A 27,644-nucleotide genomic window follows, 5' to 3' on the forward strand; every position below is an offset into this window, starting at 1 on the left:
GCCTTCAGCGCCCGGAGACCGAGCCACCGGGAGTTGAAACTCCGACTCCCGCCGGGACCTAGGCGGCCGCGGGCCGAGCGCTCACCCTCCTCTAGCGCTCGCGGCCGGGGTCCGCATCACCCGCGGAGCTTGACCTTGAGTCAGGACCCCTCGGGTTGGACGACCGCACCCGGGAGGGGCCGACTTGCAGCCTCTGCTCTCGGTCTTCCAAGCAGGCGGCGCTGCCGAGAGCGCGGGCCGCGCCCTCCGGCGTCCCGGCGCTCCCCATGCACCTGCCCGGCTGCGCCCCAGCCATGGCCGACGGCAGCTTCTCGCTCGCCGGCCACCTGCTCCGCAGCCCGGGCGGGAGCACCTCGCGGCTGCATAGCATCGAAGCCATCCTGGGATTTACCAAGGACGACGGGATCCTCGGCTCCTTCCCGGAGGAGCGGGTCGCCCGGGGTGCGAAAGAGCGGGATAGAAGGCCGGGCGCGCGGACCTCCTGCCCTAAGGCGCCTGCAGGAGGCGCCGAGCCCTCCACACCGCCCGCCCCGGCACCGGCTCCCGAGTACGAAGGTGAGTGCGCACCCCGGCTGCTCCGAGACCGTTAGGGCTCCCAAACTTAGGAGCTCTGCAAGAGGAGAGAGCCCTGCCTTAACTTTTATAAAGGCATCTGGGCGCAGGGGTGGGGGCTATGTGCGTAGCAGGAGCTTCTAACGTGCGTTCAGGGAAAGCTAAGGGGCCCCTCGCAGCCCTGACTCCCGACCTCCCTGGGCCATCTCGGAGCCCGCATGGGTAGGCGGGGTGGCCCTCGGATACTCCGGGGAGTGTCTCTGACCGTCCGGGGTCTCGTCGTCCCAGCCCCTCGCCCCTACTGCCCCAAGGAGACCGGGGAGGCGCGGCCGAGCCCTGGGCTGCCTGTCGGACCCCCAGCCCCCGGCGACTCGAAGCTGTCAGAGGAGGAGCAGCCCAAGAAGAAGCATCGACGGAACCGCACGACCTTCACCACATACCAGCTGCACGAGCTGGAGCGCGCGTTCGAGAAGTCCCACTACCCCGACGTGTACAGTCGCGAGGAGCTGGCCGGCAAGGTCAACTTACCCGAGGTCCGGGTCCAGGTAAAGCGCCCAGATGGGCCCACGGGAGGGCTGGAAGCTCAAGCTGCAGCCAAAGCTCCCTTGAATCCCTGGGCGTCCACGCGTTTATTATGGCACTTTTCCCACGGGCCCTCCTGCGCTTGGTTCTCCCAGAACCCCACAGGAGCGTCACAGATTTTCCATGCGCCCCATGCCCCGTCCCTTGGACAGTCTGTTCCAATTTGTAGTAGCATCTCCCCTTTGGGGGCTCCCTCGTTCTAAGCTAAAAGAGAGGAACTGGCAATGGCTGGCAAGATGAAGAGGCGACAGCATCCAGGACCGGGGCGGGGGCCGGGAAGCACTGAGTGGAGAGGGAATGTAGGCAGCGGCTCGAGGGTAACTGGATTGCGGCCCCAAATGCCACCATAGTCAGTTACGGCGCGCACCTTCTTGAAGACGAAAACCCTATCTTCTTAAGGAGAGCCTGGCGCCTCGCAGTTGAAACTTTCGGTGGATTTGTTTAAGAAACTGACTTTTGCTTCTCGGGTGCACATCCAGCCAAACTTCCCACTGCTGCAGAGGCCTTTTCTTTTTATTTAAAGGGGTTTTCGCTTTAATTAAAGCTGAATTATCTTTAATCCCTGATCATTAAAATATTTGAAAGCCTTAAATATTTGCTAGTCATCTGTGAAAAATCCGGGAGAATTTCCAAATTGGGAGAGTTTACAGAGGCCTGAAAGGGAGACATTGGGAACAAATTTCACCGCATCTGAAAGGCAGTGGAACTAAGATGGGATTTTTGTGTGTGTCTAATGAATTAGATTTCCAGGAAGTGAGGATACTCAGATGTTTGGGGCTTTTAGCCTTGTCTTAAAAGTAAAAGCGGACAGGCTCTTGCCTTTTGTCTTTTCTGTTTAGTTTAAGGGGTTAAAGTAATGAGTGAATGTCATGGTTTTAAAAAATAGTTCCCTAATGTGACTCAGGATTAACTGGCAAGGACAGTTCAATTTCTCCTAATTTGGGGCAGTAGAGCTGCAAAGATTTCATTGAAGAGGTGGACATTTTAGCACCTGCTTTTCAGGGAGGAAGGATGGGGTAGGGAGAGGGAAAGAAAACAAGTGAAAGATGAAGAAAGAGGAAAGGGCAAAGCCCTCCAGTGCCCCTCCAGGCACAGCCCACTCAGGGGCTGCCTTCATGCCTCTGTCCCACGTTCCTTCCTCTTTACTTGTTCCTTCCCTCTCTACTTGTTTGGGGATGTTTGCTTCTTGTTTAAGACGTGAGCTTCTTGAGAACAGTGTCTGACTTCTCTGTGATCACAGGGCCAGCACAGTGGCCCAGCATATGGTGGGTTCTTAACACATGGGTATGATGTAATCAGGTTGGGGGGTGGGTAGGCAGAGTCTCCCACTGTGTTGAGGACAGCAGTAGAACAGGAGAAGAGCAGACTATCCCAGGTTTTAGCCCTCTGACTCTGGATACTGGATCTGAAGCCTATAGCTGATATTTTGGGGGATGGAGTGGGATGTTGGTGGGGGGGAGGGAGGGGCAGTGGGATGGAAGCCCTCACCCGTGCCAGTGTTTCTCTATATAGCTAATGTTTCTGGGAAAATCAGGGCCTCAGATATGCTGATGAATCTTTTATTGAAAGGGGCCCGGGGTACCTGCATTTTTGTTCTTTCTCTCTTCCCCCCCCTCCCCCAAATCCCAGCTTTGCAGACAGTTGCCCTGCTCTGCTCAGGTGCTGAATGGCTTTTTCTCAGTTCTCCTATGAGGTCCCCTCTCCCTATTATTAACTCAGAACTGCTGTCTCCCTTCTGACGTGGCAATTATTCCCACATTTTCCTTCATAAATTTAACACCGAAGCCCCCCCCCCCAGTTTGGCCAAAGTTCTTTCTAGATTCCCCACTAAACTAGACCAGTTCTCTCTGTTCTGTTCCTGAGGGTGGTAACTTGGTAGTGAAACCTTAATTACACCCTTTCTTGTGCTTTTATCAAATCAGTAATGGAAGTTGCAGCCTTAAGAGACCAGACTTCACTCTTGGTGTGGACTTTCTCTATGTAAAGAAAAAAAGAGAAAAAAAAAAAAAAAAAGAAAAAAAAAAAAAGAAGAAAGAAAAAAAAAAAAAAAAAGAAAAAAAGAAAAACTTGAACTCATTGAATTCATCTTAGGGTAACGTCAAAACTAACTCCACAGAGTAAAAGTAGGTTATTAAACTTGAACTATTGTAATCATTGAAAGCCATTTTTAGGAAATATCAGAAACACTAGTCAGATATCGATTAAATAAAAACGAAAATCTTACGAACAGTAATATGCATATTAAATATGCCTGGGATAAAATCAACCCACTTTGTTCTATCAGTAATTTGTGGAAATAGCTCTATTTTAACAGCCAATGTTTCCAGTTACAGTACTTAGAGTATTTGTTTATACGTATGTTTATAACAGGCAAAATGTGGGTAAAGCACAGAAAGTCTGCGACAAAAGCGCAGCCCCTGTACCACACAGGGAGGAAGCCAGGTCTAAAGTGAAGGGTCGGGAGGGGCTGCCAACCAGCAGGTCACAGAAATTTGGTGAGATCTGGTTTCCCAAGTCCCACTGTCCGATTCCAGGGTTAACTTCATTTTTTTTTCTGCCTGTTCGGTGCCAGGAGTTGGAAACAGATACAACCACAGCTAAGGGTGAGGTAAACAGGGACAAGGGGGGGGAACACCACGGAGGACAGGGATGGGACAAAGAGACTCGGCGCGAGAGAGGAGGAGGGAGGAGACTGGAGCAAACGGGACAGACAAGGAGGATAAGGCGGGTGGGGAGCGGGGGGTGGCGGCGGGGATGAAAGGAGCAGGTGAAACAGTCGAGCCCCGGTCCTTCTCGGGGGTGGGGAGTCCTGCCCCCGCCGCAGCCCGACGGCGCTGTGCTGCCTTCCGCAGGTGTGGTTCCAGAACCGACGGGCCAAGTGGAGGCGGCAGGAGAAGCTGGAGGTGTCGTCCATGAAGCTGCAGGACTCGCCCCTGCTCTCCTTCAGCCGCTCCCCGCCCGCCGCGGCCCTGGCGCCCCTCGGGGCGGGCCCGGGCGGCGGCGGCGGCGGCGGGCCTGCGGGGGGCACCCTGCCGCTCGAGTCGTGGCTCGGGCCGCCGCTGCCGGGCGGGGGCGCCACGGCGCTGCAGAGCCTGCCAGGCTTCGGGCCGCCGGCGCAGAGCCTGCCCGCCAGCTACACGCCGCCACCGCCGCCGCCGCCCTTCTTGAACTCCCCGCCCCTCGGCCCCGGCCTGCAGCCCCTCGGGCCGCCGCCGCCGCCGCCGCCCGCCTACCCGTGCGGGCCCGGCTTCGGGGACAAGTTCCCGCTGGACGAGGCGGACCCGCGCAACAGCAGCATCGCGGCGCTGCGCCTGAAGGCCAAGGAGCACATCCAGGCCATCGGGAAGCCGTGGCAGGCCCTCTAGGGGCACCGGGGACCAAATCAGGCCGGACGCCCGTCCTAGCAGCCGACCCCGAGCCGCAGGCGCTCACGCCTTCTCCCTGGGTCCCCCGGACTCGGCCACTCTTGCCCTGCGCCGCCTGAAGACCTGGGTCTCGGATGTTCATCTGCGCCCGACTCACCGCGGAGGGCTGACCCCGCAGGCCAGCCGAGACCTTCTGGCCACACCCACACTCCCATGGACCCCGGGCCTTGCTGCTGGAGGGGGACAGGCGGCCTCGCTGCTGCCACCCCGGCGGGCGCCGGAGCCTCCAAGTTCAAGGGACCCAAAGCGCCTGACCTCGGCCGCTCCCGGGCGGCGTGGCAACCCCAGAAAAGGCCGACTGGGAGGAAGGGGAGGCGGAGAAAGGGTTTGAGGAACTGTCTGTACAAGTAGTTTCGAAGAATTGAGGAGGAGAATTAAAGATTTACCTGTTTTGGTTTGACTCTGGTTAAGCGCGCTCAGGACTGCGGTGGCGGGGAGGAAGACGTGTGTATGAAGGCGAGTTCTGGAGGGGCTGCCGTGATGCACGTGGAGGGTGCGGGAAAGCAGCGGGCTGCGCAGGAGCTGGGGCTCCCTCCTGCGCATCCTCGGGGAGCTGTGCTGCAGCGGAGAATCGCCAGCGTCCCAGACACAGCGACGCCCTAGACCAGAGCGCCCCTCTCCTGGCACGGCGGGCGCCGCCGAGTGTGTGGGGTTCCGGGTGTTTGGAGCCTAAGGCTCAGCTGCCTGCGCATTCCCAGCCCCTCGATACCCCAATAGCCGAGCTGCAGCTGCTACTTTGAAGGACAGACCCTAGGAAGCGTCTGCACCATCTTCCCAGGGTAAGAGTTGAACTCCCCGAAGCTCCTGGCGGCCCCGCCTCCCTCTTTCCAGCCCGCCGCGGCCCCAGGCCCCTCTCAGATCATTGTGCAGGTCACCGGCTCGGGGCCCGCCCCTGCTACCCAGGGTTGATGACATTAGTGCTCCGAAGACTGGAGCATGGCGACTTTTCCTTTTCTAAGCCCCGCGCCACCCTCTCGCCTCCCCAACTCGCTCCGCACCCCGCAGCCCAGTGGTTCTGCTTGACGCGCGTCGGGCTGGCAGTCGCGCTCGGGGAGAGCGTCCTGGAGCGCTCTGAGCCGCGACCCGGAGGGCACATTCTCGCGGGCGCGTGGTGGACAGTATTGCGGCTGTTTGGCGCCGTCTCTGGGGGGGCGGGAAAGGAATCCAGAAGTCTCCGCGGGCTTCAGAAGCTCCCGGGGTACTCGCGGCGTCCCCGGGGCGAAGGAGAGCCCGGAAGTCCCAGCCTGAGAGGCCGCGGTATGAATAATACGGATTCCCGCCGCGCAGGTCCTTCTGGCCTCCTATCTTTGAGTGCTCCCGGGAAGGCGCGGCCAGAGCCTTAGCGTCAACCAGCTACTTACTGTCTATAAGTCGTTAGCACGTTAGTGAACCACCCCAGCCCCCTTTCCTCCTGTAAATGAGCCCCACCTCCCTGGGAAATGGGAAAGATGGGTAGTTTACCACATTGTGTAAACTATACCAATGATGTGGCATGAAGCAATACACATCGTGATCCCGATTCTCCGATCCCGAGTATCCCTGTGCTGTTCTTGGGTTCCTGAAACCTACCTGGGAAAAGGAGGACTATCCCGGGGCTGGGAGTAGAGGGAGTGTCATCACACGGTTCAATCCCTGCCATGTGGGTCCTTAGAGGCTGTGGCATAACCAGAGCTGTGTACCCCTAGACCTTCATCTGGAGCCGAACACATAGTAGGCTGGTCAGGAAGAATTTATTGAATGGGTTATTTCCCCCAATAGGTAGGGAGTAATATATTGATACTTGCGCTTTGCTCTGACAAGGAGGTTCCATAGGGAAATGAATGGAGTGGCCCAAGCAATATCAGATCTTGGCATGAAAAAAATAGGTAAACTTAGGATGGATGTGTAAGTAAATTTCTTTCACTTTGGCCTATCTTCTCTTTCATCCTTTAATGCCCTCGTTTTACTAGGAATGATTTATTCAGAGAACTTCCAACTTCAGTGGCCCCGGGTGAGTACCGCACTTGCTCTGCCCTCTTTCTCCTTAGTCCTGGGCACCTCTGACCTTGTGCATCTCACCATCAGCAACTTCTTCGATTCCCTTAGATCATTTCCATTATTCATTCTGTCTCCTTCTCTCTGCCATTTTTCTTCCTATCTGTTTGCATCTGTAGCTTTCCACCATTTTCCTCTCCTCTTTTACTAGTTTAGTCTGAGAATGGATATTCTAAACCATCTTTTTAGGCACCAACAGAGTGAACCATACCTGGACTTCAGGGACAAGTCCTTGGAAAATGATCAAAATGCTAATAGCTAATGATCATTGAAAACTTACTATGTGCCTGCACTCTTCTAAGTGGTTTCACCTCAGTTAAGCCTCATAAGGACTCTACTAGGAAGATTCAACTAGCCCCATTTTATAGATGAGGAGACTGAGGCACAGAGAGGTTGCACCAATTAACTCTGCTTGTAAGCGTTGGAGCTGGAATAACTAGAAGTCCCGTCAGTTCACGATCATATTGCATATTCGGGAAATATTTGCTGAATAAGTGCTCCTTAATTCCAATTCCCAAGAACAGCTTATTAGGCCACATTGGGAATTGAGATGCTGAGGAATGGTTGCTCGTTGTGAGTGCCTTCCTGGGCTACCTGGGGGAGGCCTGGACAAAGCATCAGCCCCAGCGTCCCTCCCCGCCCTCTTCCTAAGGGCTGCCTAGTAGGGCAGCTCCACTGGGCCTGCGGTGAGTCAAGCTCCCAGCTCCAGGAGGAGGGGTGCAGGTGAGGCGGGCAGGCGGTACTGTCCTTAACTCCGGTAGGAGGTGAGAATGGCTTGTGATAAAGAGCGTTAAAGCCCCAGACGATCCAGAAACACCTGGGGCTGCTGCTCAAGCTCACGGCTACGGAAAGCAGTTTGCAGAGGTGCCGGTCAAGGTGCGGCACTGCCTTCCGAAACTAGACTGTGCTGGCTCCGATTTGGGGCGGACACACGCCTTTCAGGGACTCTGGGGGAAAGGACTCCCCCAGTAAACCTTCATCCCTTGGGAAATGGTTCTTGAGTCTTCCATGACGAGGCTGCGGGTTTGGCTCAGGCTACCACTGTCCATTGAAGGGGAACAGGAACCAGTTGGGAGTGGTCTTACGGGGTTCGGGGAGAAACACTGTGTTGCTCTAAGCAGGCCTTGCTTCAGGCCGACGCGGATCCTGTCAGACTAGGAGGGAGGCCCTGGGGACTCTCTCGCAGGAAGACGACCCCAGTTCTGAACGGCAGCCGGAGGGGGTGGGGGTGGGGGGTGGGAAGAAGGTGGGACGTCGAAACCGCTCCTCCGGGCTCCTGGGAGCTGGGGTGGGAGCCGCCGGGGGCCAGGCTGTGAGACCGCGGGGGCGGGGCGGAGAAGGGCGCCTCGGATTGGACGGCTCCGAGGGAAGGGCGGAGTCAGGCACGGCCAGCGGTGCCGCGGGCGCAGACTGTCTGGCGCTCCCCCTGGACCGAGGGCGGATGCAGAGATCCCGGGCCGGCGCGGAGCTGGGCGCCCCGCTAGCCTGGCCGCCATCAGCCACCCCCGCCGCGCTGGGGGCATTTCAGTTTTCGCATTTCTCCCTTTATGGAGGAGTCTCTTCCTGCCCGTGAGCGTGGCGTGACCGTCCTGCGCGCCGTGGCTCCGGACTTCTGGTGGTGATTTTTCTCTCCCTTGGGGACGCAGGGCACTGAGGGCTCCGCCTCTCCAGACCGCCGGTCTCCAGAGTCACGGGGTCCAGAGGCGGCCGTAGCCGCGGAGGGTCTCCCTCCCTCGGTGTCCTGGAGCCGCGCGCTGCGACCCCAGGCCGGTCCCGGCTGTTCATCCGACGTGGGTTTCCCGCTCTCGGAACCCAGTTCTGCCTCCTGCGGACCCGAGCTCCCACCTCTGCTGCCGGGAGGGTGATCGGGACGGGTGTGGGTGAGAGGGGGTGGGAGGGCTGGGAGAGACCCCTTGGGAGGGGCAGGATTCGGCCCAGAGGTCAGCAACTGAACGGGGGCGGCCCCGCTGTCTTTACTTATTTTAAACGTATAGTTACTGTTTGGGGAGATGGGAAATGTTACACCAGGGGAGACAGTCCCTGCCCGTCCCCGACAATCTAGAATCCGAGAGGAGGCAGGGGATCCTCATCCTTCCTGCTCTTGGCCAAGTTCATGGGTTACTTGAAAGCCTAGGCGGAGAGCCCTCGGTGTAGCCAGGTTCGGGAAGCGAGGGCAGCGCGGGACTCCGCTTCCCGTGAGCCGCGTCGTCCCCGCGGGAGGTGCACGGAAGGGACACCAGGAGTCCGGACACAGCCGCCCCCAGGAACCTAGCATTTAACGTGACGCCTCCCGCCCGCGCCCCCAGCCTCGCTGTCCGCCGACAGAACCTTACTACACGAATGGAATTCCAGCCTCCAGGAGGCCAGCAAAAAAAAAAAAAAAAAAAGATTTTCAGGGAAGATAATATTAATGAAAAGCTGGCCTTTCCTTTCCGCTCAGCAAGCGCGAGCTCCGCCTGCGTCCTGACCCGCCTGGGAAAGGGGAGGCCCGGCAGCCGCAGGCAGGCCCTCCCGACTCTTCAAGAGGCCGATGGTGCGCTTTCTGGCCAATGTCGTCCCCTTAATTGGGAACTGGCTCCAATAATCTGGCCTCAGCTTGTTAGCTGTACAATAGGAGGCAGAGTTAATGACTCATTAGTGATTAATTCCTTAACTGTGCCTTAATTGCTCTCTGTAAAACTCCTTCTGTAAAACTGGATTAAATAGTCTAGATCCTTGGCCACGTCTCTCACAGGCCTGCAAGACACGGAGTGGGCCGTGTTCCCTTACCTTTTGCGGGTCATCTTCTTAAGGGCAGGTGCAGTGTCACCCCTCAGCCTGGAAGTCAGGAGATCTCTGGTCCAGTCAAGGCTGTGACACTGCCTGGTCATGTGACCCCGAACAGGTCCCCCTGAACAGCTATATCTCCAAAATCTCCTTTTATCCCTCATTACCCACCATAGACTCCTGAAACAGAACACATTCTATTCTATTCTATTCTATTTTTAAAATTTGGCCTGGCCACACTGCATGCAGGATCTTAGTTCCTCAACCAGGGATAGAATCCGTGTCCCCTGCATTGGGAGCGTGGAGTCTTAACCACTGGACTGCCAGGGAAGTCCCCAGAGCACCTCATTTTTAAAAGCAGTGTTCTTCTGCTCTGTACATGGTGTAAGTGTGTGTGTGTGTTTGTGTTTAGGTTAGTAGGTTCTGAATGAACTGCGTAGGAGGCTACCTTCCTGTCCAAAGTGGTCTGAGAAAGCTCTTTCCAGTGCTAACTGGCTGGGTTCTATAGTCTCCCCATTTGTACTTTAAAAACTTAGCCGTTAGTTTTTTTCACCTTCTTAATTTTCCTGTCATCTTTATCCATTCCTGAAACTTGCAAGGTGTGGCGGACATGTAATGATGAATAAACAAGAGGCTCTACCCTCAAGGAGCATAGCCTAAGTAGAGGAAATAAGAATGAAACTGTGCACACGTTTGCAAGTGCCTACTGGTTTTCTCCAACTGGGGTCCCACAGGCCACCCCAAAACAGATATGTTCAAAACAAAACTTATTTGTCTTTACTGTGTGGCTTCCTAAAAACCTTCTTAAAACTCTCCTCTCTCTTTCTGCATTCGTAGCCACCCAACGGATGCGATGAAATTGTTCTTGAGCCCTTGAGGCAAGCTATTTTTCAGTTTCCTTTCTACCTTATTTCTCAGCCATACATCTTCCAAATTTTAGCTGCCCAGAACAGAGACATCGCCCAGCCTCCCTTTCAATTAGATATGATTAAATAATGACCAATGTCATGGAACAGAAAACACTTTCAGGATGTAAGTTCTTAAAGGTCACCAGCATGCCCTGTTCTTGTCTCTTTCCTGTAGTCTGTTGGCTACAAGACAGGTGTGACGCTGGAGCCCCCATCTTGGACCATGTCATGAAGCCACATGTTGAGGACGCTGAGTAACATGATGGAAGGGACCCTATGCGATAAGTCCCTGACACTGGTGCACCATGCTAGCTCTTGACTGCTACCTGGGCTCTCTGTTTTAAGTCTACTTTTTTGGTCACTGTTAGCCAAACCTAACCCTAATTCGTTCATCCCTTTTCTTCAATGCCTGTATGCAGTTAACTACTTAGCCCCATTGATTTTACTTCAGAATGTCTCTTAAATTCACCTAGCCCTGTTTTTCCAGCAAGCTCTCTAGCTCAGGGCTTTATCAACTCTCACTCACGCTGCATGGCCTCCCATGGCATACAGCGCTTCTCACGGCCCCACTTTATGGTTGTTTCTTCGTTGATTCACTTACCCATTACATTTATTGGATTATTTCACCATTGATTCATTTCCCTATTATATTTATTGGGCTCTCTTTTTGCTAAGCTCTGGAGCTAGAAAGATACAGCTTCCATATTATCCTCCTGTCCCTAAATCCTTTCAATCTATCCTTCACACTGTAGTCAGAATTAGGTGCTTCAAATAATTCCTCTGCTTAAAACAATTCCTTATGGCTCATGGGACAAAAGCCAAGCACATGATGAGTATGGCATCTGAGCCGCTTCTGAATCTGACCCCACCCATCTTTCCAGGCTTGCCTCTAGCCTTCCTCCTCACCCCCCTTCCCTCCTCATCCTCTGCTTAAGTGACACCAGAGTACTCTGCATTTCACTGGTCCACCATGTGCTTTTTCACTTTGCGGCTTTGAGTGTGAATGTTCCTTTTGCCTGGAAGGACTTCCCACCCTCCCCCTCCTGGCAAACTCCTTCAGGACCTGGCCCAGATGCCACTGCCTTCTGTGCAGCTGGCCCGCTTTCTTGCAACAGTCGGTTCCTTGTTCTTCTTCCCCCCCAGAGCACTTTGTTGATGGAGTGCTACTCCAGCACTCATCACACAGTGATGTCCACGGCCCCAAGGGAGACCGTGGGCTCCTTGAAGGCAGCTGTCTGGTCCTCCCCTGCATATTCAGTGCCTGACCCAACAGAAGCACCCAGTAACTAGTACAGGGGCATGTGAGGCCCAGAGAAAGCATCCCCTCCTATAAGAGCTTATAACAAAGAATCTGCCCTAGACCACGAAGTCACAGAAGACTTCTCTGAAGAAGTGACACTCAATCTGAACTCTGAAAGGAAAACAAGTTAGCCAGGCAAGAGGAGAGGGGCACAGCATGCGCGAAGGAGGAGGGACCGGGGCCAGTCTGACGCTCTGGAACAAGGCTGGTCTGGCTGAGGCCAAAGGAAACTTAGAGAAGTAAGAGTCTACGTGGTTAAAAACAATTTTAGGAGGCAAGTTCTGCATCCAACCAAGACTCATAAGGAGGGGAATTTTCCAACATAGGAAGTGTGTTCACCTGCTGGATGGCCAAAAATTAACTAATGACTGCTATAGGTGGGGATATGGTCACTTCAAATAAATCATCTCGTCTGCAGTATGAAGAGCTGGGAAGGCGGCAAGAGAGAGTTCTAGAAGACCAGTTAGAAGGCTATTGCAGTAACTGAGGGAAGAGAGCATGAACGCCTCTTGTGGTGACAAGGAGGCCAGGTTTGAGGTTGAGTGAGGAGATTGTGAGTTCAGTCTTGATCAAATGAGTTTGAGTAGAGATATTGGGTAGGCAACTCCTAGTACTGGCTTGGAGCTCAGAGCAGAGCTGGCTGCTATCCGAGCTCTGAGATTGGTGCACAGATGATAATCAAAGCCATGGACAGAGATGAGATGAGATTGTCAAGAGAGATGGAGTGTGGAGTGAGAAGAGGAGACCGATGTCAGAGCCTTGAGAGGCTCCAGCGTTTCATGGACAGTGTTGGAGGAGGGCAGGGGAGTGAGAGAAGGAAAATCAGGAAAGTGTGGTGACATGGAAGCTAAAGAAAGAGAGTTTCAAAAGGGAAAGAATGGGCAACAAGGCTGTTAGAATTTTCAAAACTTAAAACTTAGCCAGTGATGAAACAAGGATATACAATTTTTGCTTCCTACAGGGGGATGGGATGAAGCTATTTTAGAAACACTGCCAGTGTTTCCTCCTGCCTGGGAAGTAATCACGGTGGTGGCCGGACCCCACCAGCCACTTCTCTAAGACGGGGACAGCAGGGCAGGAATTGCACAGACTTTGCCTATTTTTGTGTTTGTATTGACCCTATTCCTGTCCTTCCTTCTAAACTTTCCCCCACCTGTCTTCTGCACCTTCAGAAAGCCACTCATTCCACATCTAGAAAGAAAGTGAAATAAGGCAATTGTCCTAGAAATGCCAACTGATTATCTAAAATCCATTCAGAATAAACTCTTTAGTCCTTCATACAAGATGACTCCAACTTACCTTTCTCCATCCCTCAAACTCTTCTGCCCACACCCTCTGCTCTTGCCAAACTCAACTGCCCACCAAGCTTGACCCAAGTTTTCCTACCTTTATGCCATTATCCAAGCTCTTCCTTCTACCTGCAATATCTTCCCCCACAGAAAATACTTTAAGATGAGTGAAAATGAAGATGCAGCATACCACAACTTATGGGATGCAGCTAAAGCAGTGCTTAGAGGGAATGTTATAGCTGTAAATGCTGTCTACATTAAAAAAAGAAGATTGCAAATCAATAACCTAACCTTCCATTTTAACACACTAGAAAAAGAAGAACAAACGAAACTTGAAGTGAGCAGAAAGAAGGAAATAGTAAAGATTAGAGTGGAAATGAATAAAATAGAGAAGAGAAAAACAACAGAGAAAAAATACTTGATATAATTAGGTATCAGGGAAATGAAAAATAAAACCACGATGAAATACCACTTCACATGCATTAGGATGACTAGAATCAGAAAGTCAGCAGCAAGAAATGCTGGTGAGAAAGCGAAGAAATCAGAACCCAACATACGCTCATGGGGAAATGTAAAAATGTTGCAGCCCCTTTGGAAAACAATCTGGCCGTCCTTCAAATGATTAAATATAGAATTACCATAGGAACCATCAATTTTGGCCAAGAGAAATGAAAACATACATCCACACAGAAACCTGTACATGAAAGTTTATAACATGCATTCTTCATAATAGCTAAAAAATGGAAACAACCCAAATGCCCATCGACAGATGAATTAATAAACAAAATGTGATATATATATATATACAATGAGATATTATTCAGCCATAAAAAGGAATGGGATACTAATACATGCTCCAACATGGGTGGGCCTTGAAAACATTATGTTAAGTGAAAGAAGCCAGACACAAAAGACCACGTACCAAGTAAATGGAAATTCATATGACATTCCAGAATAGGGTAATCTATACATACAGAAAATAGATTCATGGTTGCTTTGTGCTGGGGGACAGGGGGATGGGGACACAGCGGGGGATAAAGGATATGGGATTTCTTCTCGATGTGATGAAAATGTTCTAAAATCAGCTGTGGTGATGAATGGTTGCCTATATCTTTGAATATACTAAAAGCTATTGAATGAGGCACTTTAAATGGGTGAATTGTATGGTATGTGAATTATATCTCAGTAAAGCTGTTGTTTTGTTTTGTTTTTCTTTTTTTAAGTCTTCCCACTAAACTCCATCCATTTCAGGATAGAAGAATTTTTTACTCACGTTGGAAGAATTTTCCTAAATACCATGTTCATCGTGTTGCTCCCTTGCCAGGGAGCCTTTTCAAATTCAATAAGGACGTATCAATTCAGCTAACAGATAATGAGCGCCTACTGTCCTAGGCACAGTGATCAAAGCATCCACACACTTCTTCTGCAGTTTCAAATCTCAACTTCTCTTTCTGTCTTCAAGGCTCCACCCGCATGTCTCACTCACCCATTTCCTTTCCCGTTGACCTTCTGGGTAACAGAAAGCCTCTGCTCTAAACCGCTGACTTTGACAGCAACTCGCTCTCCCCAAGCCCCTCTTCTATACTGTTGCTTAAGGTGGACAACACCTTTTTATCCAAAAGGAGAGACCAGCCTAAAATGCCAACTGTCCTGGGAAAGAGAACGGTCACTGAAATTCACTCTGTGATGTCAGCTCCTGGCTGGAGAACGTTTTCTGCAGTGATAGGTTGGTGAGGTGGGGATGGGGAGGAGCAAGTGTGACAAGAGAGAGGCCTTGGGTCCCAGGGAAGCTGGGCTTACATGCCATTTGCATCGGGCCTGCCCTGCTGCAGTGGTGGACACAGTCCTGTTCTTTCACTGAGCGTCCTCTGTCTAAATTGCCTTTTCTCCTCTCCTTGCAACGTTCTGTCCCTAGTGCAAAGCTCATCTCCAGGCATCGCTCCTTGGTTTTCCCTGCCTGTTGTCCTCTTACTTTCCCGGGATCAGGCTGTCTTGTTGTATCTCCGAATCCCACTGCTTTGTGTTCCCCCCACCCCACCCCAGACTCATTTCTAGAGCAAACAAGCCCACAGTAAATGGGACTGCCTGATACTTGGCCAAAAATCTGCTTAAGCAAGACTTTGTCCTCAGAGTCAAACAGCAACTCCTTGTGTCCTTTTTTTTTTTTTTTTTTTTTTTTAATTTATTTATTTATTTATTTTTGGCTGTGTTGGGTCTTCGTTTCTGTGTGAGGGCTTTCTCTAGTTGTGGCGAGCGGGGGCCACTCTTCATCACGGTGCGCGGGCCTCTCACTGTCGCGGCCTCTCTTGTTGCGGAGCACAGGCTCCAGACGCGCAGGCTCAGTAGTTGTGGCTCACGGGCCCAGTTGCTCCGTGGCATGTGGGACCTTCCCAGACCAGGGCTCGAACCCGTGTCCCCTGCACTGGCAGGCAGATTCTCAACCACTGCGCCACCAGGGAAGCCCTCCTTGTGTCTTTTTTGTATTTTATTCCATGTGGGGTGAGGAGCATTCCTTCAGATTACTGTCATAGAGACATGATTGGATTCCTTGTCAAGGGGTCACAGGAACCTCCGTTCTGCCACCACCGACTTGATATGTGGCTTCCGGCAAGGTAGTTTCACCCAGGCCGAGGTCCCTTGGTTGTAAAATAAAAGGGTTAGACCAGGGAGTTCCCTCGTGGCCTAGTGGTTAGGATTCCGGGCTTTCACTGCCGCGGCCTAAACATGAAAAGGAATGGAATGGAATGGGATAGAATAGACTGGAATGGAATAGGATAGAATAGAATAGAATAGAATAGAATAGAATAGAATAGAATAGAATAGAATAGAATAGAATAGAATAGAATAGAATAGAATGGAATGGAATAGAATAGAAACGGTTAGACCAGAGGACTTCAAAAATCCTCCCAGCTGCAACATTCTGATCCAGCAGAGTACTTCAGTAATTTGGCTGAGGGTGTCATCTGGTGGTCATTCTGAGAACTTCACCTTCTAATTGGGCACTAGGAGTTTTCTAACAGAACCTTACTTCCCAGAACCGCCAGCTATGAGAAGGGCATTTTCTCAGCCAGGGAATGGCCTTCCTTTCTGAGTCTGCCCAAGTCCATGGGCTTCACGCTGCCCCTGTGATGGAAAGCTCTTCCTTTTCTACTCAGATTCCCACTTAGGCCAAGTCAACCCAACCCCGGGGATTCTTATGTCATTAAAGCCACTAGGAGGCCAAAAAATGTTATGCTTTCAAGTTTCTCATGCCCCTCCATAATTCAGGTTAGGAAGGAATTAGTTCTAAATCAATTTATTCAAAGCATGAGTGAGGAACTATTTGCACGTTTTAATAAAATGAACCCTAAAGTAGGGAAATTCTTTTTTTTTTAATTGAATATGTTTGACATATAGCATTGTGTAAGTTTAAGATGTACAATGTGTTAATTTGATGCATTTAAATATTGCAATATTATTGCCATCGTAGTGATATTTAGCACCTGTATCACATTACATAATTTCCTCTCTTTTTAATGGTTGATATAATTAAGATTTAGTCTCTTAGCAAATTTGACAATTGTAGTGCAATATTGTTGTCGATATTGAAATAAGGCAATTCTTAATTCAACTTTAGTTAATTAAAAGTTATACTAAAGGTAGAATTTTAGAATTATACTAAAAGTAAAATTTTAGAATTTTACGGCCTGTGCAGTAAAAAATATTTGATACATGGTATTTTCTTCCTGGTATCCTTCAAATGACAACAAATAGATAATAAGTTTAGTCCTACCATTAGACATTATATGCTATAGGATTTCCACTCAGGTTAGTTTCTAATACCTGGTATTTAATACCAGGGTATTAATGACTTAAATATCCTAATATATCACCCACCTAGAAATATATATGTTTTAAGAGTCAATTTCTGGGGGTACAACGACCAACCCAAAAAATTAACAGAATTTAAGCGTGTAAGAAATCTGGTGAGGAGATACTTTGAAGCTCTGTGATCTTTTTGGCCACCCTCCAATGACTGAGATGCTGATGATATTTAAGGCTCAGAGATGGGAAAGGAGATTGAGAATTGTTCTATTCATTCTTCCTTCCTAGAAGAACAGACATTAACTGTGCCAGGAAGGGAATTATCACTTTGACTCCGGGGTATTTGTAGGAGACAGCTGCGGTATATTAACCAAGAACTTGGCTCGGAGTTTAAAGGATGGGTTTTATTCCGCTTTTTCCAGTTTATAAGCTAGGTGCCCTTGAGCTAGTTGTTAGCTTGTATACCACAAGTTACTAATCTGCATATAATTGGCATAGTATCATCTATGTTAAGGATTGTTCTGAAAAACTGAACGAGATCATCTATTTGGAGTTTCCAAGTTTGACTTCTATTCATGCTAAAGCGGTGTCTACCCCCCACTCCCCCCGCCCCGGTAAAGGAAAAGTCAAAGGCATGTCTTTCTGCCCTCCTTCCTCCCCCCAAACCCCACCCCCGGTGCCCCATGGCTTTCGGGATCTTAGTTCCCCGACCAGAGATTGAATCCGGGCCACAGCAGTGAAAGCGTCGAGTCTTAACCGCCGGATCGACAGGGAACTCCGCTCTACCTTCTTTTTTAAGTCCCATGGGCCAGACTTCTTGTATGAACTTAGTACTGGGACACTGCATCTTCCCATTTCCTCACTACTCTTCCTGGATAGTATGCAAAGAAACAAGAGCTTCAAACACCAATGGCAATGTCACTAGAAGATAGTTATGACTTGAAGATGAAAAGAAAATATATAAATGCTGCTCCAAATAGCTGAGATTGTCATGGAAGCTGTTAGGAATCTCTTTAAGATACTCAAGGAAAGATTTTGAGTCTAGATGGACTTTCCTCCACGAATTGATGCTGTGGACAAATAGTTTTTGAACGAGAAAGAATTCAAGGAACATTATTCTTTCTTAAGAGCCTTTATTAAGATAAATATTAGAGGATGTTTTTCATCTAATCAAGAGATAACAGAGAAAACCACAGCAAAAGAACTGTGTATACCTATAACTGAGTCACTTCGCTATACAGCGGAAATTAACACAACATCGTAAATCAACTATATTTCAATTAGAAAAAAGATTTAAAAAAAGAACTGTGGATGAGCATGAATATATGCAGTTTATAAAACTAGGATGAAACAAATGTGGGACTTAGTGTGACAAAACAGAACGTAAATGTCATCTACACAAATATTATCAAAATGATGTGGGACTTCCCTGGTGGTCCAATGGTTAAGACTTCGCCTTCCAATGCAGGGGGTAACGGTTCGATCCATAGTCAGGGAACTAAGATCCCACATGGCTCGTGGCCAAAAAACCAAAAACGTAAAACAGAAGCAATATTGTAACAATTTTACAATTCAATTGTAAATTTACAATTCAATAAAAACTTTAAAAAATGGTCCGCATAAAAAAATCTTAAAAAAAAAAAAGAAATGATGCAACAAACAAAAAAAGAGAGAATGAAGGAATAAAGACCAGAACTAGAGTAAATTTGAGGCTTGCTTTATATGTAATAACTGGACGTCAGATAGTCTTGTTCAGTTTAAAAGAAAATTCAGAGGAGAAATCTGTGCTGAGCAGGAACCTGGGGTTACTGTGGTGTCGTGTGAGTAGTTTGCTACAGAGAAGGTCAAAGATGAGAAGAAAGCCTGAAAGGGAGTCTTGGAGAACTCCCAGGACTCAACAGGAACCAGGAGGAGGCTGTGAAGGAGACACAGAGAAGGAGGCCGAGAGGCAGGAAGAAAGCCAAGACAATGAGGAGGCCAGAAGCCAAGGGGAAGTAGTTCATGGTAAAGTGCCCAACGGCGAAGAAGGTGACCTTATGACCCTAGTGATGGAGGAGACAGGAGGATTGGTGCTGGAAAAAGGAAGAAATAAAAACAGGGAAGGGAGCTACACAGTCAGGTGTATGTCAGGAAGATGGAGAGGCAGACAGAAGGCAAGTCTGGGAGCCGCTCCTCCTGGGGGCTGAGTGGGGACTGAGAAAGAAGGCTCTCATCAGAGAATGAAAGTGTGGGGCAGGAGAAGGGGGCAGGGGCAGCCTGTTCCCGTGGCGACCTCCTTACCTTTGCAGGTCTTCTCCGCCTGGGCTATGGGATTAACACATTAAGGGCAAATAATTTTCTTTCCCCAGACTAGTTGCTTTTTAATAGGGGCATGCTGAAATACCAAATAGTATGCTGAGTGTCACAGATTAGCACAGGAGTGATGGGCTGACAGGTTCTGTGCATCCTCTCAGCTCTCACTGGGCAGGCAGGTAATGTAAACAAATGTAGCAGGCGGGGGGGGCACTAGGGCATGGTGGGGACTGTGGCAAAGTGGAGAATGTGAGCCCCTCCCTGCCACAGGGAGATTCGTATGTGAAATCCCTTGACATTGAAATTTCTGTCACTAATTCTCATTTTTAAGACACTGCCCAGGCAAACATCTAACCAGCAGGCTGCCAGTTCCTGACTACTAAGTTAAATTGTTTTTCACATTATTCACTTTTCTTTTCTCCCTCCATCCCCAGGAGTTAAGTGAAAAGAAAAGAGCTCCTTCTACAATATGGTCTGGGCGGTTTGTATTTTTTTTATTTTTAATTTTTTTTCAAATTCCAGTTCAACCCCCAGCCTATCCATGGAAGCTATCTCTAGCTGAGGCATCTTGGGAAATTGCCAGGTAGAGGAGAGTACCATTCGATTTCCTTTCCATTTCTGTTAATTTCAGCGGTAGAGTCAGAGGAACTATTATGTGGTTAGTCACGGCCACTTGTCTTGCAAGGCAAGGAAGGAGTAAAGTATGAGAAAGGCTCAGTCAAAAGCCAGGAGCGGGCTTCCCTGGTGGCGCAGTGGTTGAGAGTCTGCCTGCCAATGCAGGGGACACAGGTTCGAGCCCTGGTCTGGGAAGATCCCACATGCCGCGGAGCAACTGGGCCCGTGAGCCACAACTACTGAGCCTGCGCGTCTGAAGCCTGTGCTCCGCAACAAGAGAGGCCGCGATAGTGAGAGGCCCGCGCACCGCGATGAAGAGTGGCCCCTGCTCGCCGCAACTGGAGAAAGCCCTCGCACAGAAACGAAGACCCAACACAGCCATAAATAAATAAATAAATAAATAACATTTAAAAAAAAAAAAAAAAAAAGCAAACGTGTGGAGTAAAATAAAAAAATAAAAAAATTCTGAAAAAAAAAAAAAAGCCAGGAGCGACCTGTCAACTGCAGTCACAACCTAAGTGCTTCCAGCAAGAGAAACGGACTGTCGCTTGCTCTAACGGACTCGTGGCCTTAAAACTATTGAAAGGACTTTACATGAGCATCTGAGAATGGAATAAAACCCAGCATGTTTACACTTAATATCAGTGACAAATGTTTGAAATTGTTATCCTGCTAGAACCAGGGTTGTGTGAGGTCACATGAAATGAGGTTCATGCCTGTTTAAGACGCTGTTGAAAGTTCCTCCCACATCCATTCCATCCTCCTTCCTTACTGAGAGAGTCTTTGCTTAGGTTCCTGACACTCCTCCCACGTGACTCAATGGGTAAATCCAAATCGATGAGGTCAGTCATAGTGGTGTGGTTCTCTTCATTAGTGGTAAGATTAGGGCAAGCATGTGACCCAGCTGGTCACTGAGGTGTGAGGGACTTAAGGACCTCAGGAGAAGACTGAAAAGAAGTGGCCTTTCTTCTTCTTTTGAATTTTGTCTTGTCTGGATGTGACAGCTGGAACTCCAGCAGCCATCTTGTGACCATGAGAGAAGTCAGCTTAAGGATAAATCTGAACCCTGGTGGCAGAGTGGGAAGACGGAAAGACCCCTATCCTTGAGGATGTATTTGGGTCACTGAATTAAACTGAACTCAACAAACTTGAATACTACCTCCCTCTGGAGTTCTGGTATATGAAATAATAAATCAATCTTTTATGCCAATTTGAGTTGAGGGCTTTCAGTTACGAACATCCAAAGGTATCCTAACTGGTACAGTGGTCATTCCTGAAGGTCTACAAAATAGTCTCTTTTCCATCTAGAGTCATGTGGCATCATCTATTCATTATCCATTAATTAGTTTAATGGGTCTGATCACAGGGCAAAGAGTAGCAGAGCCATGGTTAGAACTACCATATGATCCAGCAATCCCACTTCTGGGTACCCAAAGGAAATGAAATCAGTATCTTGAAGAGATATCTGCATTCTCACATTCATTGCAGCAGTATTCACACGGTCTTTCTGCTTTGGGAATGGCAATAGTTTATCACTGTGGATTTCCCTTGAAGAGCTATCTCGTACTCTCTGATTAAAGCAGCCTGTGGTTGAGGAAATGAATTATGTAAATCCCACATGTTACTTAGATTACTCCCTACACATCTGAGCTAGGTTAAGATGCTCTGTGGTGATCATATATCCCCAATAGGAATGGGAAGGTGGGCATTGTGGGGCTAGAAATGGTACTGCACTGCTTGAAATGTCTGCTGAGTGTGTTACTGAACCTCTGATCATAAGCAAAGACCGCTAACTTACCCAGAGCAATTCACCCTGTGACGCTTAAAAAAAATAAAAAGACTGTGTTTTTAAAAGAGCAAATTTGAAGGCAATTATTATTGCTTTCTTCCCTTTTGGATTCTTCCTCTTGATTATCTCACTTCGCTGCAAGAATTCCTAAATATTGTCACCTCTTGAAAGCAATCTCCTCTCCTTGCTGTGTGCACACACCTAGGCTGTGTGCTGGAGACAACAGCCACCAGAGTCTTCCCTTCCCAGAATCCCAGGCTGGGTGTTAACTCTTCTCTAGAATAGGAATGGTCAGAAATCAAAGAGGAAATTCTTTTTTGAGCACAAGGGGCAGGGGACATCTGTAACCTGTGGCTGACCATATCTTTTAAACACCTTCTCTTCTTTTTGATAGGGTCTGTCGACTGAAAAAAAAAAGAAGTGCAATGTGAAAGTTGTGAGTTAAGTTTTATTTGGGGCAAAATGAGGACTATATCCTGGAAGACAGCCTCTCAGACGCTCTGAGGAACTGCTCCGAAGAGGTAAGCAGAGAGGCCGGTATGTATGTGATTTTGGTGAAGAAGGATAAGGACAATCAAGCAAACATTTTGGCAGAAAGTAGCTGCGAGTCACAAGAAGGTTACTGCTGGTCACGAGGAGTAGGTGTTTCCATTAATGATTTTAGTGTTTTTATAGATATGAGGAAATGCAAGAGTTGGGCTCATAAAAATCTTCTCCTGAAAATATCTATCTAAAAATCTGTTCTTCCAGTTTTTCCCAGAGCACAGAGTGCCTCATTCCTGAACTCCTTGCAGGGTGTGTTGAAGGTCAGCGACTGCAGTGGCTAGTGACCTAATCCTTGTAGAAGCAGATGGCAAGTGCCAATTTTTAGTTGGCTGGTCCCACAATTTTCATCCCATGTTCCCAAAGTAGAACCCTAAAAACTACATTTCCCAGCTTCCCTCACTGCTAGATGCAGGCTAGCTTCCACCAATCAGACGCAGACATTCAAAACTCTGATTTGGAAGTAAGCCAAGGGTGGGAGAGAGTTTGGGGGGCATAACGCCAGGGGCACAGGTAGTGGCAGAGGCAATGGAAGAGAGTGCTAACTCCGGCAGTTCTGCAGAATGCTGTAGGGGTAGCAGAGCACATGGCAGCCATCCCATCAGCCTATCGGACACCTGGCTTTTTTGGAGTTTTCCTTTTCTACTTAAACAACTCAAGGTGGATGCTATTATCTGCAGCTGAAAATTCCCTGACCCAATAAGCCCACACAGATAGGTGACGGGACTACACTTGCAAACAAGTGTTCAGGAAAGCTCTCCGTGTAGGGAAAGCTATATCTCTTAAGTAAAGGGATTCTAATCGTTTTTCTTTTTCTTTTTTTTTGGGGGGGGGGCGGGTATAGTTGATTTACAATGTTGTTTGGTTTCAGGTGTACAGCAAAGTGATTCAGCTACACATATACATATATCTATTCTTTTTCAGGTTCTTTTCCCATATAGGTTATTGCAGAGTATTGCTATACAGTAGGTCCTTGTTGATTATCTATTATATAGAGTAGTATGTATATATTAATCCCAAACTTCTAATTTATCCCTCCCCCTCACCTTTCCCCTTTGGTAACCATAAGTTTGTTTTCTATGCCTGTGAGTCTGTTTCTGTTTTGTAAATAAGTTCATTTGTATCTTTTTTTTTTTTTTCCGGCCATGCCACGCAGCCTGCGGGATCTTAGTTCTTTGACCAGGGATCGAACCCAGGCCCCCCACAGTGGAAGCGCAGGGTCCTAACCACTGGACCACCAGAGAATTCCCCATTTGTATCATTTTTAAAGATTTCACATATAAGTGATATCATATGATATTTGTCTTTCTTTTTCTGACTTACTTCACTTAGTATGATAATCTCCAGGGCCATCCATGTTGCTGCAAATGGCATTATTTCATTCTCTTTTATGGCTGAGTAATATTCCAATGTATATATGTACCACATCTTCTTTATCCATTCAAGGACAGATAAATGGATAAAGGGATTCTAGTCTTGACCAGGGCTTGGTACTTAGGTGCCTGCAAGGGTCAAGGGATTCAAGTGAGCAGTTCTTGTGTCTTGGTCAGGGCACATGAGGGAAAAATGATTGCAGTTGAAACACAGGATCACATCTACTCTCATGAAACAACCAAACAAGTGACTGTCTAGATGGGGTTATTCCAGAAGCACTGTCTTCCTCGCGCCACCTGAAATGCCACCCTTGGAGAAATGTCCCCTGGGTCTGGAAGGTTGTTTTCATCTTTATGAGTGTCCTACTGGAGGGTGAATCCTGGTGATAGGGCTTCCCCTTCATCCTCAGCTGCATGGCAGGCTTTAGTGCACTCAGCTCAGGATCGAGTTCTTGGGAAAGAGGCCCAGGGCGTCCCGAGAAGAGGAAGGTGGCAGGACACTGAAAACACACCTCACATATTTTCCCTGGTCTGGCTCTGGATAAGTTGGGAATCAACGTGATTTTAAAAGAAATTAGAACACCTCACATCTTATGTGGTTCTTTGATAATCAGAACAAAGGCAAGATAAATCTCTTCACCATTTCATATGTGATTTCCCCAAATGAAGGAAATCCAGACATATGGCAAAGACGCTTTAAAATCTGTTAATGTGTGAATGTCATGATAAAAATGGAACTGGGGAGTGTTGTGAACCGCCAGGCCATGTTCTCTGAGAATGGAAGGGAATCTCTGGAACCCATTATCTCTCTTTGCTGTGGAGCTGACTAAGTCTGGCTCCGGGGACTACTTCTCTCAGGCTGGCAATGGAATTCTGAAGAAATAGTGCTACTTGCTAGGCTTAAATATACTGAAAGAGGGGCTCAAAATGAGGTAATAGAAAAACTGTCAAATGCTACAGAAAATCTGGTGACTTTAGGTGTTTGAATCCCAGTTCCATCTACTACGTGACCTTGGACAAGTCAGCTGACCTAACTCTGTTTCCTTAGCTATTGAGAAGGATCATTTTCAGCTTATGAAACTATTCTGAGGAGAATATCAGTAACATCAGCAAAATACCTAGTCATGGTAAGGGCTGAAGAGATGGGAATTATTATGTGATGAAGAAGGCCAGCCTCTATGTTCAACCTAGCCCATCCGACTGGGTAACGATAAAGCAAGTCTGAGCTTCTGGGCTTCCCTGGTGGCGCAGTGGTTGAGAGTCTGCCTGCCAATGCAGGGGACACGGGTTCGAGCCCTGGTCTGGGAAGATCCCACATGCCGCGGAGCAACTAGGCCCGTGAGCCACAACTACTGAGCCTACGCGTCTGGAGCCTGTGCTCTGCAACAAGAGAGGCCGCGACAGCAAGAGGCCCGCGCATCGCGATGAAGAGTGGCCCCTGCTTGCCGCAACTAGAGAAAGCCCTCGCACAGAAACGAAGACCCAACACAGCCAAAAATAAATAAATAAATAAATTAATTAATTAATTTAAAAAAAAAAGAAAACTTAAAAAAAAAAAAGTCTGAGCTTGTAGTAAGTGGCATCTATAAAGGCTCTAAGTCACTACAAGGAATCAGTAAGTGGCTTTCAGAGAGCAAAGCTAAAAATTCAGCCTGCTTTCATCGATGAGCACACAAGTTCACTGTCAACCTGTTTGTTAATCTCAGTATTAATCACTGTCCTCTCATTTGGAATTGAAATAAGAAAACTACCTGCCTTTTGGACAATATGTTTAAGCTTTTATTGTGAACGGTAACAAGGACTGGAATCTAATAGACAAATAACCTAGATGTAAAGAACATTAATTGGAACACTCTTTATGGACAATTATTCACAGCAAACAAGTTCAAACCAGAAGATGTTGCTTGAAAATCATGACTTTAGTCAAAGTTGAAAGATACAAGAGTAGTTAAGTATTTTGCATAAAGGAAACTTGATGACCCAGTAGAACTGATGCCCATAGAACGCAGTCTCTTGAGGATTTTGTTTTGCTTCTTTGAGGGAGGCCACCATTGTCAGTATCAGTTCAGCTGGGGGTTCCTTCCTTCACGCTGAGAACCTGGAGTAGAGAGTCCACCAACTTAAAAAAATGTTAGAAAGAGTTAAGCGAACGTAGTTAGTGATGCCAAAGTCTAATGCTAAAAGTAAATCCATCCCAACAAAGCATCAGTATCACTTGGGAGACTGGTAGAAAGGTAGATTCCTAGGTCTACCCCAGACCTACAGAACTGGAAACTCTGGGGATGGGACCCAGCCACCTGTGCTCTCACAAGTCCTCCAGGTGACTCTGAGCACGTTGATGCTTGAGAACAACAGCTGCCCCCCGAGAGAAATTAACTTCCTCCTTTTGGGGAGCCACTATATTTTCGGGTCTTTTTGTTATATTAGCTTAACTTGTGCCCTGATATGACTACATATGTGTGTATATATATATATATATATATATATATTTGGTTTTTTTTTAAGGAAAACTTTATTTTTTTAAATTCCTTTTATTGAAGCATAGTTGATTTACAATGTTGTGTTAATTTCTGCTGTATAGAAAAGTGATTCAGTTATACATGCACATACATTCTTTTTCATATTCTTTTCCTCTATAGTTTATCACAGGATATTGAATATAGTTCCCTGTGCTGTACAGTAGGACCTATTCTATGGATAATAGTTTGCATCTGCTAATCCCAAACTCCCACTCCATCCCTCCCCCACCCCCTCCCCATCTTGGCAACCACAAGTCTGTTCTCTATGTCTGTGAGTCTGTTTCTGTTTCGTAAGTTCATTTACACAGGTATAGTTTGACCAAAGTTGGAAATTAAATTTATTATCCCCAGGAATTTGTTAGTAAAGTAGCAGCTGAGTAGGAAGACTGCTAAGGAATGTGGGATCTTAATTGTTACTTTGCTTCTTTGGCAACGCCTCATTCCACAAATCAAAGATAGTTTATGAATTACGCAATTCAACATTATAAACCCATGACTGTAAATGGTAGTCGTGTGGGCAACTTGGGAAGAGGAGCTAATTTGGGTTTCTGCCAGTTCTAAATTTATTGTGGTTGGCTTGTTGTGGCTTCTGTTCAAATTAACTAAGACTGAAGGAAGAATGAGTAGCTCTACTTTTAAAACACTTCTTTGTTCCCATATAGCACCCTTTACCCTCTGAGATGAGAAAACACTTTTCATCCAGATGAGAGCTTATTACACTTTCCAAGATTCTCTGGCAATTCAGGTTCCCCAACGTCCAGACCAGCCATTTGTTTCTAATAAAGGAATTACTGAGATTCTCAGACCAGTTATTATCTGCTCTGTGGCTCAATTGTTTTGACCAGGTGATAATGAAACCAGGGCCTGGGGTTCAATTCCCACACAGACCAATTAGCTTCATTTTTCTCCAGGAGCCCGGGCTGCACTATTAAGGGTCACCAGGCTGCCTGAAGATGCTGCCATACATCTCACAATATGAGCCACTGGTCACAAAAGGGGCCAGCTGAGGATACGGGACAAGATGCATGGAAGTCCCCTATGTTGGCTCAAAATATTGAATCTGTGAGTTTGACTCAAGAGAATGGAAGTAAAGTGACAAGGAAAAGACAAATTCTGTAACCTAGGAAGATCAAGGACTTGGAGGCAGGAGAGGGGTCCATGATTAGGGGTGGGCAGGAGCTGTTTTATTTATTTATTTATTTTTGATAGGTTCTTAATTTTATTTTATTTATTTTTTAAACATCTTTATTGGAATATAATTGTTTTACAATGGTGTGTTAGTTTCTGCTTTATAACAAAGTGAATCTGCTATACATATATCCCCATATCTCCTCCCTCTTGCGTCTCCCTCCCATCCTCCCTATCCCACCCCTCTAGGTGGTCACAAAGCACCGAGCTGATCTCACTGTGCTATGCGGCTGCTTCCCACTAGCTATCTATTTTACCTTTGGTAGTGTATATATGTCCATGCCCCTCTCTCACTTCGTCCCAGTTTACCCTTCCCCCTCCCCGTGTCCTCAAGTCCATTCTCTATGTCTGTGTCTTTATCCCTGTCCTGCCCCTAGGTTCTTCAGAACCGTTTTTTTGTTTTGTTTTTTTTTTAGATTCCATATATGTGTGTTAGCATACGGTATTTGTTTTTCTCTTTCTGACTTACTTCACTCTGTATGACAGACTCTAGGTCCATCCACGTCACTACAAATAACTCAATTTCGTTTCTTTTTATGGCTGAGTAATATTCCATTGTATATATGCGCCACATCTTCTTTATCCATTCATCTGTTGATGGACACTTAGGTTGCTTCCATGTCCTGGCTATTGTAAATAGAGCTGCAATGAACATTTTGGTACAT

At 47.8% G+C, this 27,644-nt stretch overlaps 2 protein-coding genes across 4 annotated transcripts in view; one reads left to right on the top strand and one right to left on the bottom strand.

The window, feature by feature from the left end:
• Positions 1 to 22,718, top strand: RAX (retina and anterior neural fold homeobox). Its single transcript, XM_082417975.1, has 4 exons — positions 1 to 555; positions 841 to 1,097; positions 3,987 to 5,338; positions 21,751 to 22,718. Exons 1-3 carry the CDS (start codon positions 267 to 269, stop codon positions 4,497 to 4,499), a joined length of 1,059 nt encoding a protein of 352 aa, XP_082274101.1. The 5' UTR covers positions 1 to 266; the 3' UTR covers positions 4,500 to 5,338; positions 21,751 to 22,718.
• GRP (gastrin releasing peptide) overlaps positions 22,710 to 27,644 on the bottom strand; it is a 14,757-nt gene continuing 9,822 nt past the window's right edge. For 2 of the 3 annotated variants that reach the window (XM_082417991.1, XM_082417989.1), the window contains exon 3: positions 22,710 to 25,391. In XM_082417991.1, the coding sequence (XP_082274117.1) occupies positions 25,338 to 25,391 (54 nt within the window). In that variant the 3' untranslated portion in view covers positions 22,710 to 25,337. The remainder of the gene's footprint in view (positions 25,392 to 27,644) is intronic. The other variant, XM_082417990.1, reaches the window with a different exon arrangement.

The sequence above is a fragment of the Balaenoptera physalus genome, assembly GCF_965194825.1.
Source record: "Balaenoptera physalus genome assembly, chromosome: 12".
NCBI classification, from domain to species: Eukaryota; Metazoa; Chordata; class Mammalia; order Artiodactyla; family Balaenopteridae; genus Balaenoptera; species Balaenoptera physalus.